Source organism: Cephus cinctus, unplaced genomic scaffold (assembly GCF_000341935.2).
Source record: "Cephus cinctus unplaced genomic scaffold, Ccin1 Ccin1_scaffold0462, whole genome shotgun sequence".
NCBI lineage: Eukaryota > Metazoa > Arthropoda > Insecta > Hymenoptera > Cephidae > Cephus > Cephus cinctus.
This window is the reverse complement of record NW_014333138.1, coordinates 590519-603324: the sequence shown is the minus strand read 5'-3', so window position 1 is coordinate 603324 and position 12806 is coordinate 590519. Positions and strand designations below refer to the sequence as shown.

General features: G+C 36.2%; 4 protein-coding genes across 10 annotated transcripts; 2 read left to right on the top strand and 2 right to left on the bottom strand.

Annotated features, from left to right (window-relative positions):
• The first annotated feature begins 28 nt into the window (after window positions 1–28).
• LOC107267988 (ADP,ATP carrier protein-like) lies at window positions 29–1215 on the top strand. Its single transcript, XM_025085333.1, has 4 exons — window positions 29–217; window positions 291–549; window positions 628–859; window positions 938–1215. The coding sequence occupies exons 1-4, from the start codon at window positions 64–66 to the stop codon at window positions 1193–1195; spliced, it is 903 nt and encodes a 300-aa protein (XP_024941101.1). The 5' UTR covers window positions 29–63; the 3' UTR covers window positions 1196–1215.
• Window positions 1216–1373: 158 nt separating this feature from the next.
• Window positions 1374–3209, bottom strand: LOC107267986 (uncharacterized protein CG1161). Its single transcript, XM_015740237.2, has 5 exons — window positions 2758–3209; window positions 2440–2561; window positions 2231–2345; window positions 2019–2159; window positions 1374–1758 (listed from the first exon to the last, which is right to left on the bottom strand). Exons 1-5 carry the CDS (start codon window positions 2824–2826, stop codon window positions 1609–1611), a joined length of 597 nt encoding a protein of 198 aa, XP_015595723.1. The 5' UTR covers window positions 2827–3209; the 3' UTR covers window positions 1374–1608.
• Window positions 3210–3703: 494 nt separating this feature from the next.
• LOC107267987 (cytochrome c oxidase copper chaperone) lies at window positions 3704–4407 on the top strand. Its single transcript, XM_015740238.2, has 2 exons — window positions 3704–3923; window positions 4208–4407. The coding sequence occupies exons 1-2, from the start codon at window positions 3823–3825 to the stop codon at window positions 4290–4292; spliced, it is 186 nt and encodes a 61-aa protein (XP_015595724.1). The 5' UTR covers window positions 3704–3822; the 3' UTR covers window positions 4293–4407.
• A 339-nt stretch (window positions 4408–4746) lies between these two features.
• LOC107267983 (zinc finger with UFM1-specific peptidase domain protein) lies at window positions 4747–10944 on the bottom strand. 7 transcript variants are annotated; one of them, XM_015740227.2, is made up of 10 exons: window positions 10833–10944; window positions 10454–10684; window positions 9598–9836; window positions 8709–8950; window positions 8333–8636; window positions 7813–8240; window positions 7354–7750; window positions 7156–7283; window positions 6806–7057; window positions 4747–6611 (listed from the first exon to the last, which is right to left on the bottom strand). In XM_015740227.2, exons 3-10 carry the CDS (start codon window positions 9801–9803, stop codon window positions 6571–6573), a joined length of 1998 nt encoding a protein of 665 aa, XP_015595713.1. In that variant the 5' UTR covers window positions 9804–9836; window positions 10454–10684; window positions 10833–10944; the 3' UTR covers window positions 4747–6570. The 7 variants fall into 7 exon arrangements, with proteins under 7 accessions (XP_015595713.1, XP_015595714.1, XP_015595711.1 ...); XM_015740228.2 differs by having other exon boundaries at window positions 6834–7057; XM_015740225.2 differs by having other exon boundaries at window positions 8333–8950.
• Window positions 10945–12806: the final 1862 nt, after the last annotated feature.

Sequence of the window (12806 nt, the reverse complement as noted above, 5' to 3'; positions counted from 1 at the left end):
ATCTACGCCACAATATCATAAGAATATCGAACTTGCTAACTTCAGTCAAAGAAGTGCACCGGTATGGATTCACAAAAATCTTTTATAATAGACTTCTTAGCAGGAGGAATATCAGCTGCCGTAGCCAAGACAGCAGTGGCTCCAATAGAACGGGTAAAATTGCTGCTCCAAGTGCAACATACGTCAAAGCAAATTAGTCCGGATCAGCGATACAAAGGTGTTTATCGTAAAATGTATGAATGAATGAAAATATGGATAAAAAAGAAAGTATTCTTATAACATTAATGTAGGGATCGTCGATGCATTTGTACGAATACCAAAGGAAACTGGAGTATTGAGTTTTTGGAGAGGAAATCTCGCTAATGTTATTCGTTACTTTCCTACACAAGCGTTAAATTTTGCATTCAAGGATAAATTTAAGGCTATATTTCTGGAAGGTGTACCTAAAGATGCTTTTTGGAAACAATTCATTGGAAACTTAGCAGCAGGTGGTGCTGCTGGTGCAACCTCGTTGCTATTTGTCTATCCTTTAGACTTTGCACGTACCAGGTTGCCTTTAAATTTTATTAGAGATACCAATGTCATCATATTACATTAGAATATTATGATGATGATTATAAATTTTAGATTAGCTGCTGACGTTGGCAAAGGTGATCAGAGAGAATTCAAAGGCATGGCTGATTGCTTAACTAAAGTTTTTAAATCAGATGGTTTAATTGGTTTATATCGAGGATTCAATGTGAGCGTTCAGGGAATAGTTATATATCGTGCTGCATATTTTGGATTTTATGATACTACTAGAGGATTATTGCCAGATCCCAAGAGTACTCCACTTTATATAAATTTTATAATAGCCGAGGTAAATACCTACTTGTCTTTCAATTTTACTAGGTGGGAAATTCAATAAATTCATATTTTTGTTATTTAATAAATACAGATCGTTACGACAACAGCAGGAATCATATCATATCCATTTGATACTGTCCGAAGAAGAATGATGATGCAATCAGGTCGAAGCAAGGCGGAAATTATGTATAAAAACACTTTTGACTGTTGGATGAAAATAGCAAAAACTGAAGGACCTGGCGCATTTTTTAAAGGAGCGTTTTCAAACGTTCTACGTGGTACAGGTGGTGCTCTTGTACTTACACTGTACGATGCAGTGAAGGATGCAATTGAAAAAGCAATTACTTAGAGGCCTTTTCGTATCAATTATTTTTAATTTTGATGCATATCCACAACAGCATTAAACGCATTATTTCTGAACGAAACAAAGACCTAGTGATCATCTCTTTATTCCCAAATAAGATTCTTAAAGAAAAGAGAGAACCAATATATGTCGATATATATAAATAACAGCATCAAACGCATTATTTCTGAACGAAACAAAGACCTAATGGTCATCTCTTTATTCCCAAATAAGATTCTTAAAGAAACGAGAGAACCAATATATGTCAATATATATAAATAACAAGTTCTGTGTGTCCTTATTTCTAGTTGTGAACTGATGGTTTACTCGAGTCATACATAAAAAATCATACGTGGCTATTCTCTGTGTTACATTACCGAATTGCTTAACATTTACGTTCTGAAGTCAACTCCTATAGCTTAATTAAGCATTGTGTGACGGTCGTAGATATTACGCCGTTGTTCGCGTACTTGCCGCTTCCATTTGTCTTGTTGATGTCCAACGCGATTTAGAACATTTCCTCTCACTCCCATAGGATGGGATGTCCCAGGAGTGACCGTAGTGTCATCCTGTTGACATTGTTCAAATTTATAGCCATCAGGGAATAATATGTTTGAAATTAGTTTATTTGAGTGTGATAAAAGATGACAAATTATTAGACTATTAAGACATGATATTAGAAAATAGCCACGAAAGAAATGATACGAATCAAGTAACAAATATATTAAAAAATAAAATATAAAACAAATAAGGATTTTGTTTATATGGTGTAAGCAGGTCTTTTAACATGCTGGTAATCTGAGAGTGAGGAATAATACGATGAATCTACCTCTTCATTAGTGTGTTCTTGGTAGCCACCAGTTCCTGTTCCCTTATGAATTTTCTTATTTAATAATGGATCCAAGCATATCAAGAATAGCATGTAGATCACTAGGAGGGATATTACCCATATTACAATAATTACCACAATCTGAAAAATAGATATCTAGTAGAATTTTGCACAGATTTTATCAAGCATTTTCATTAAAATCAATGAAGTACCTTAATGATAGCAGTATTTCTATTTTCGTATTTACAATCACAACGTGGACAAAAAATTTGTTCTTTGCCTTTTATTTGATCTCCAAGTCGAGGTAGAATAACACCCTCGCAGTTACTGCAATGCATTAATATTCATACAAGTAGGCTTATCTAACTTTGGTTCATACATTCATTAATATAATCTCAGGTATTAGCAAATTTATTATTACCATGTTGAAGGGGAAACATTGGATATGAAATTTAGACGATCTGTAGAAGGTTGTGTAGTGTTTATAACCGACGAAATACTTGGGCATATGCACTTACACCTTTTATCATCATACGATTGTGCCTGGAAACATATATATATATGTACATATATATATATGAAAATATATATACATTGGGTCGTCAAGGATGAAATTTGTAGTTACCAACCAACTTTGCCTTTTTTCTACAAATTTCATCCTTGACGACCTAATATATGTATAAAATTTGTCTAATATTCTCATTATCACTTAATATATTATGAAACAAACACTACTAACCTTACTCTCTGACAGATGAACCAAGAATATACCAAAAGCAAATATCGTATATTTCCACATTGTTACCATTGGTCTACCCTAAATTAAACCCAGGACGTGAATGGCCCTGAATACTTCAATAGTTATAATACTTGTACTCGTTTAAAAAAAATATGAAGACACTTTAAAGGTTTCACTCTTACGCATTTCTACGCATGATCTAAAAGTAATCGGAAAGTACTACCAGTCTGTACCAGTCCCCTGGAATGAACTGATCAGGTCGGTTCTTCGAATGTCCTGTTGCGACCATCACGAAATTTCGCCACATGTAGCGCTGGTAGTCGTTTGCGTGTCCTTACAATGCGTTTAATGCAGTTTAATGCTAAAACCACCAAAGGCCACTTAAAACCTAGGCCGAGCTGGGTCGAAAACTACTAGTGTATATATACGTACAGGACGGTAGAGGAGTTAAAAAATGCGGACAGAACGAGAACATTTATTGTACATGAACAGCAATGAACAGTGACGAGCATGTCAGTCATAGTCAGCGGTCTGGTACTGCCTAAGGTTTCACCAGAAATGAGTAGGGAGATTGCCAATCAGTCAATGGAAAACGCACTGGCCTGTGCGGGCACGAGGGCCTTTATCTTTCATTTCATTCTTTCTTATTTATCTCTTTCCTTACTTTTCTACTTCTTGAAAAAATCTCTTCATATTGTCTCATTCGCCAATAAGTTCATTTCTTTTTTCAGATCCTTTATCCTGAGAGTAAAGTGTGTCTGATGAATATTCTTTTAAGCCAACTGAAATGTAGATGCTATTTAGTCTAACGTCTTAATGAAATTATGAAGATAAAATAGAGACTCTTCTAATCTTTTTATAATTTAGATATGGTCATATTTTATAATTTTTGTTTTTCTTTCTCATCGATTGGGTCACAGAATTGTGCTGCATTATATGCATAGAACACTATAGATAGAGCCACTATCGCTCATAGTGGAGTTTACCCAGTTTACTTCAGCTTCATAATTTTACAATTTTGATCGCCGAATACTGATTTTGCCGAATACGAAAACATCTTAGAAAATGGGGAATACTGCGGCAAACGTTGAAGCCAAACCTGAGGGCGAGAAAAAATTAAAACCTTGTTGCGCTTGTCCGGAAACTAAGAAAGTTAGAGATGCCTGGTAAGTGTATTATGTGAAAATTAAGACAGCCCTCTAACTTCCCAAGATGTTTACCTCACCTTCAAGGTCATATTCCCTCTATGATTAACTTAAAATTTAAATAATCGTAACTAAAGTTACATATTACTTTGTCATTATGTAATAATTTGTTTTAAATATTGACTTTCTGAACTGAACATTACTCATATTCATCAAAAACTCAATATAGTTTTTTCCTGATTCTAACCTTTTTAATCATATTAGAAAAATGTTTAGATAGGATAATTGTCATTTTTGTGTTGCAGCATAATTGAAAAAGGTGAAGAGCATTGTGGAGATCTTATAGAAGCGCATAAAGTTTGTATGCGCAAGATGGGATTCAATATATAATAGCGAAATATAAGATTTTGGCCTACCTCACATGATCTTGATTACACGTTTCATCTCAAAGTATTATGTAGGCATTGTATATTAACTTCTGTAAATAAACTTAGTTTTTACAGTTTATTGTGTACTATTATTCTATGAAAAATCCAATATCCTATACAAAAAATACCTTGTATATGGAATGACAACTAAGAATAATCTGATTTCATTCTGATTTCTTTAACTCTTACGCGTTAAAAACTAATTCATCATAGTGATCAATGAAAATTATCTATTTGTTGTTTGTATATGATTGTTAGATTTAGTCTTATTGAAATTTATATTCATGAAAGAGTACTGCTATCTGAAAACTGTTTTTCCAACACATTTCCAATACCTTGTTCTTCGGTGATATTATTTACTATGTTATATTGCAATAAATATATTTTTGTTTTATGCAAATAAAATAGAGTCCACCTTAGGAATTCTAACAAAGCATATATTTTAATTTAACGTATGAATAGTGCGAAGGCTTCTCTCACATAACAATTCACATATCACACCATGTCCTTTCAAAATTTGAATCGTTTACAATAATTGGTGCACGGTAAAAGTCAAGGCTATATAAAACGTAATTGCAGTGCCGTCGCATCCTTAGATCGCGGTTATTAACAACTATGATAATAAATATTAACAGTAATGAGTGTATAAGAACAATAAGAATTAAGTAATTTATCTGCTCAGAAACGTACCATGTTAATTTATGTGGCAAATGGACGAAAAAAGAATTTTTTCTTTTTACTTTTCTCTATCTTTTTTCAATGTAATAACGGCGCACTTATAAACTAGAATATGGGATGGTCTTAAGTCGAATGATCTTATTAATGAAATATTTCTGATTAGTACGAAAGTAGTTGTACTTAATATGAATGTGGGATACGATGCGTGATGCGAGGAAATTCGTGTTTACGCGACATTTCTATTTATTATTGTATTATTATTATTATTATTATTATTATTACTATTTTTAATACACGCATGTGTGCTCTGTATAAGATGGCGGAAATATGTAGTGAGGTCATTTTTTTTTCGACACGCCAAACCATAGATGTTAGATTTAATAAAGACTGGGAACATGATGAAATGTGATGGGTTACTTTTTTTATATACAGATTATTCTAATAGCTTATTTTTCTAAGGGCACGTCGGATTGACTGGAAATTGACTAATTAAAATGTTTGAAAAGGTGCACGAGACGATGCGGTACTGTTTAGCGGTATCCAAAAAGTGTTTTGAGCTACTTGCAATAATTTGAACATTCGATACTTTCAATTTCAGGTGTAGATTAATCAAGTAGGAAAGTACTGAAAAATGTTGTCACCCAATATTTCATATTGTAAATGACTTTTACTATAGTGCAATTTATTAGATTATTTAGAGTAGCGTGGGAAAAAACTTATGATATTTGAATAAAATCATAATAGTATCGCTTTGTAATTCCACGATAAAAGTTTTAATATGTCCGACATCAATAAAACAATAAAAAGAAGCATAAGCTGCTCTGTGAGGAAATAACGCGAAGCCTTTATTTATCAAAGAATCAACGTTATTACGATGTTCATAGGGGAAGAATAGGAATAGATAGGTTTGGGATGTGTCCAAAAAATGCCTGGAATCCGTAAGTGATTAGAGTTAATTCGATAATAGCATCACAGCTACAATATGAGTCTCTTTCTTGTGCCCGTGCAACACTCTCCATCCGCGAATAGATCCTCGACGAATATTGAGCAGAAAGATCTTGGGTAGATAATAAAAATGGACGTCGTTGAACCGAACATTTTGCCACGCAACGATACCGCAAGACGGGGCATTTTGGAATTGGTTTAATCGCAATCGATTTAACTTATCAATCCCTTGGACGCGAATAACGTAGTCTCCATTTTGGAGGGAAAAACGCTGACTGTTTAGAGACAGCATGATAAATTCGTTAGAGTCACCATCGTTTTCGCTATCTAATATTATATTGATAATAATAATTTAAAGTATGCAAGAACGCACGGCTCCCGCCGGATGTTCCACGCTTTCTTCAACAGCTATTAATGTAAGAATATCTCGTTAACTACCATGTTAGCGCTTAGTGTTTTTTCTTTTAATCTTTCTTCTTTTTAATTTTACTAAACGTATGTTAACGCTAGGCAGTCACGAAGCCTCAAGAATGCTGTTCGATGGTAAAACAAAGTAAAGACTTTGAGATTTATGAATTGCTGAACAAAGTTTTCTTCTTAGATTTGCCAAATCTCACCTATCTTGCGGTACGCGCATCGAGCGTAGAACTTTGCTTTGCTAAAAGATCAAGAGAGAAGTTTAGAAATCATTTTTAATATAATGCATCGTACAATAATAGCACTTAAGAGAGAAATGGACGATGCGATATTTCTGTACGACAAAACATGCTTCTAGCTTCATATTTTGATACGAATGTAATGTGTAGTATAAGCTTATCTACAAATTATGCTTTGTTGTATGAAAAATCGCACCGTCTATTTGCAGCTTTAGGGTGCGTACTTGGTACTGGACTTCAGTGTCCATGGTTCCTGTTACAGCCACTACCTGGTACTGCCTGGCTTTCATGGCGGCTGTGGATTTTCGGACGAGTCTCATTGCACCTGGTGCACTACTTGTACTGTTGAATTGAGACATTTGAGCTGGACTATGACTCGGATCGAGCACTAGCATTGTTATGGATCCATCTCTGAGCTGTTCAACTCCCATAATCGTTCTACTATGTCCTGATAGGATAAAGTAGTTAATAATTATTCATCTACAGCTTTTTAGTACACGCATTCATAATATTTATAATTGTATATATTCTAAATTTTTTAAAGACCTTGATGTTGAAGATAGAGTGGTGGTTTGAAATCATCGCTTCTTTGAAAGTATTGCAAAACCCAATTGAACATTTCGGGATGTCCTCCATCAGAACTTGTTGGTCTATGAAAATCGACTAGTTGACACCTATTTAAAATAAGTTAAATAAGAATATCTAACTGAATTTCTTGAAGTTACGACAGTTTCTGTATCGTACCTTATGTGCAGACTAGAGAGAAGAGTAACCACTTCTGTAGCACCGATCCATTTTCGAGTATTGACTAGTTTACCACCAAGTTGTTCAGCTCCCTGTATATCAAAACCCTGGACCCAAGCCCATTCGATCATTTTTTGCAGTCTAGAAATGGAGGGCATTGAGCTTCTAAGAGGATTTTCGGTAGAGGTTCCACTTCCGGAACTCCATGCTCTATAGACTAATTCGTTATAACCCGTATGTTGAAGAAGTGATGATATTAACATCTGCATGTTCCTGTATCCACAACCCCATCCTTTATCACCGTAGGTGGATCCGTAATGGTCCACCGTGGAGCACATCCATGTATTAACAACGTTACTGCACGCTTGACTCACCGCTCGTACTTTGGGAACCAGCCCTGAAGTTGGAGAACGTATTAAAACGTTGAAACGATGAATTATCTTCGTATTTGGAACCAACCTCGAGTACATGAGCTTCCATCGTCGATACCACTGCTTTCAGCAACCCTTAATTCGATTTGTCTTTCATAATAATCAGCAACGGACATCTCGCCGGCGTAAACAGCCCGCTGCATATTAGTCACACTCTGTTCCCTAAAGTTACCCTGATTGTCCATGCCATATTGGGCTCTTAACATTTCGAATTCACGTTGCTCTCGTAATCGTCTTACTTCTTTCTCACGTCTCTCCATATCTCTGGCCAGCATTCTGTCCGAAGAAACATCAGGTGTCACAGGCGAGGGTGTGTTCTTTTTACTGAAGTGCTCCTCTATGTGTGCCGTAAGTTCATCATTATTTTTGAATAAAGTGCTTAGACAAACTGGACAGGCTGGTGTATCACTGCCTGTAGTAGCTAGGTCTGATTGAGAGGCTGATCCATTTGCAGGACTGAACAATGCAAAAGAATAAGAGATACCTTCGAAAGTAGTTATCGTGAATTTCAGTATTAGTAAGATCAAAGTATTTGCCCAATAACGAACCTGAGTATATCTTTGTGCTCGATGTTCACATGGAGTTCCAAATCCGATGAATTAGGAAATGATGTAACACAAAGTGGGCAGTTAAAAACACCATCTCGGGTGGGTGGTGACTCAGGAGGAAAGGATGGTGAAGTAAGATCAAAATGTTGACGATTGATATGTTCTTCGAGCCTAAGTGGACTGTCTGAGCTATATGGACACATGGGACATTCTTGTACAGGAAGCTTAGGAGAGGCATGTGAACGTAGTTGAAGATTAAGCCCAGACCGAAGAGGAGAGCCATGACCTGCAGCACCTTCCGCGACTGAAGCAGAACCAATTGACTGAGCACCACTTCCTCCAGCACAAATGACCACACTCGAATCATTGTTCTGACCATTGTTAACGTTTCCACTATTGTTGTTGTTGTTATTATTGTTCAAATTAGGAGCAGCATCCAGTAGAGGTTCCGGTTTTCGCACTGGCTGAGAATGATTATTAGGTGGACTACCCCAGCCATTGTGAAGGTGAACTGGATGTGTCGACAACGTTGGCGAAGGTCCACGACATTCGTCATACCGATCACCATCCATTGATGGGTCATCATCAATGAATGCCATCATATCATTCTCTGGTGTACTAAGAGATAACACATGGTATAACTAGATAAGAACTTCACAAATTCTTATATTAAAGTCAGAATACTAACTTAAACCACACGGTCATAAGAACATGAAACGAGTTGGTTTATGGTTCGATTTCTAACTGACAAGTATTTTCAAAATAATTCACTGCGCCACTAACAATTGTTATTGTTGAAAATAAAACCGTTAAATGTTAAGATTTACCGTCTTTCCTTATTCGTTATTGTATATAATCTCATTGTGGTTCTATAAGCACTTGATGATAATAACAAAACTTCCAGGCGTCTAAATTATTAATAATTGTGAAAATCGACCAGTAAAACTATACATGGTCCTATTAATCGATATTCCCATTAAATTATGGCGCGAAAGAATCATTGTTGACTTTATAGAGATCACGTGTAAAAGCAGACGACGACAAAAATAGTGACCTTGAGAAAAATTGATAGAAGCGTCTCCAAACGGAAATTTAGGTAACTATTTTTTTAAAGTCACCAACCCTTTACACGAAGGTGTGGAAATAAAGAATAAAGTGATGCATTTAATGTTTTTTCTTATGAAGAAAAATGTATCTGATGCAATGAGTTAAATTTAAAAAGAAAATTGTTTCGCATAACCATGAAACAATTTGTCAAAACTCACCTTGGAGTGAGATAATCAAGATGAGCACTGTTCACGTGGACCAACATTTCGGCGGGAGATATTTCCCCCAGATCGCAAAATGGACAGTTGGCTGCTCCTTGAAGATGATAAAGTACCATGTGAGATCTCATTTCCTCGTCATTGAATCCTTCGAGGCCGCAAATTTCGCACGTATAACTCATTTCTGGTAGTTTGCTCGTTGCCATTTTGATGATGTTGAGTTCAATGTTTCCGAAAGCCTATTGCCAATCGGTAATAATCACACATTATCCCATCACATAATATATTAGATTTGGTGAAAGAAACTACCAAAAACATCGTTCCTTCTAAAATCATATGTATGATACACAAAGATATAAAATATCTCTGAACATTTTTTTTATTGATAAAATATTTATGTGAACTCTCAATACTATGCTGTGCTAAATCATTCAATAATGCCCACTCTAAAAAACGTATCGAATACCAAATTCAATTTAAATTATGTACAACAATTGAGAAAACTTTTAAAGGAAATTTAGAGCCGATCTTTCACCCATTTCCGGATAACACCAGTTTATAAAACTTAGAGGTGCTTGTCAGTCGCGTCAGCAAGGCAATCAATCGATTCTCGTAAGAAAAAACCGACCTGAGAATCAATTGCGGTTTTGAAGGACGTCTTGTAGAGCGACGGAAGAGAAGTTAAGATTTCGAACAATAAAAAGGTAAAATAGAGGAAGTGGACCAAACGGCGGAAGAGATATGTTATAGACGAAGGTTTCGATCGTAACTAGGCCACTGGAGAGTACTTCGTATAGGAAGTGAGTGAACTGTGGATTGGGGCTGGGTTTGACCCATTTAATCAAAAGTTACTTACTTGCACTTGTCCGTATCAAACGAATATTCGATGATTACTTATCAGCCGATTTTTTTTCCTTAGCTTTTGATACTCGGATGGCGTCCGTGTAGGCTTGGCTGCCTAACACGGCGCCCCTTTCGATTCCATATGACAGATAGAGACAGTCCGCACTGTGAGCTTACTAGGGTTCCACCTTCCCTGCGATTCTCGAACCACCGACTCACCCTCGCTTCGTGTTCCAGAATTAACCTGTACATTGGATTAGCCGCTTTTGCTCAGACGATAACCTCTCGACAAAGCGATTAGTATTATAAAGTATTAAAGAAGAGATTAAGATACGATTGACGAGTTTTCGGTTTTAACCCCTTTTTTTTTTAATGCATATCTTTCCACGCACCTGACAACTTATCAATTTCAAATAGCATATTTTGATAGGTAAGAAGTAAAATTTCTTGTTAACAGATATATTTTGATACATAAATTTTTAAATTTCATATTTTACACTGATTTTTCAATCTTTTGTTTCGTATTTCATATCTTTGTGACTTTATTGTTTTTAAGACATTAATTTAAATGATAGAACATTATGGTATACGAGATATAAATCCATATGTCACAGATATAAAACGTTCAAATTCAAAAGATTTCTTTTCGCAATTATCGAATTTTTCACACGGTCTGATCGCATCGCAATACTGGAACATGAAACCTCACGAGTCCACTGCGCATACACGGAAAGTAGAAGCTTTCCTGATACTTCGCGCACGTTTCCGGGTCACGGCTGCTACCCTTTTCCGGCTTTTACCCTGTCGGTAAACGAGAAGCTTTATAAATACTGTTTATACGATGAATTATACCTGGATCAATTTCAAATGCGCCCAGCCTCTTATATCCTAACGCGCATAGAATAAAGTGTTCGATACCAAATTCCAAGCAAGACAAGATTTCTCTAGTGCTATACCCACGCCATGACTTCCGGCTTTCTTAACCATAAAATTACCATTCGAGTGGATACAAGTATTCAAGACTGTTGAGCACGAACTCTGATAATTTGGCCCATTGTCTTCCGCAAATTTCTCTTAATAATAAGTAATCATCAGTACCGACATACAAAGTGCGGATCAACACATGGAGACGAATAGTGTCAGCCCTATGAAATTATCAAAATTGCTAAGTACCACGTGTTACGTTATACTATGCTAATATCGGTATAAGTCCTGTAATCGAAATCGCCGCGTACTCTCTCTCATAATCATCTCACTGGAGCGTCATCGGACGTCACCATCAAGCATCGTTTTCAAAGTGGGCGTCGCGGTCACTTCCTGGCCTAAGAGTAATAGTTGGAGACGTAAGCATAGAGTTTCATAAAATTTAAGGGAAATTGTAAATTCGTTTGGTCGCTGTGTATTCATCGAGCGTCCCGACGATCGTCGGCTGACTCGACTGCCATTTCCCATGAAAGCCATGACCGTGCACCACGTATACAATAGCCATGCTGCCTTCCTCATTGCTATGCTGTTGGCGATCGGGAGAGGATGCGTCCATTCAGGGAACTATTTGGTCCCTTTTCTCTTTTCTTCTCTCATCGTTCTCTCTCCCACTTCTTATATTTCCCGCTTTTCACTTCACACTCACTCACTCCCAACATATCTAGCTCGAGGAGCAAAGTTTTACGATTTTCAGAAGCCTGATCGAAGTGGTCCAATCATACAAAACAACCCTCAATTTCACGGAAGGTGAATCAATAAAATATTTAATAAGAATAATAATCATAAATTAAATCACGTGGTTTATGGAACGATAATCTCGCATTACATTCAGATGAAATTTATTAACCAGGATTATTCAGAGGTATAAGCATTAATTTTGAACTTTGCAATTTAATGAAGTATTTTCACGTACCTACATATATCTGACTTCTTTCAGGAAGCGTCTTCAAGGAAGTCAAGGAAGTCAAGGAAATACGTGTCTTGGAAACAGGTGTTACTGCTGTTGCGATAATGGATCGTCCTGCGCATTCTCCAGCAGCTAGATACGAAATAATCTCTGGTTCATTTAAATATTTATATAGTAAATGCGATTAACATAACAGAGTGAAAGAATTGTGATACGGGTTGGTCTTAGGTCAAGAAACTGCTCGTGCGTTATGTACGTATCAAGATAGCGACGACTATAAACTACTCTCGTGAAGCGTTCCATCGATAATAACGTATACACCAAAGAGACAGGACAGAAGATAATTAGCCTCTTAAATTTCTTGAACGATAACACGATATTAAACTGACATATTTATATTTACGTTCCGTCAACCGCGACGTATAATATAATTTGTACGTTAAAAAGAAGATAATATATTGAACTAATGATGGCT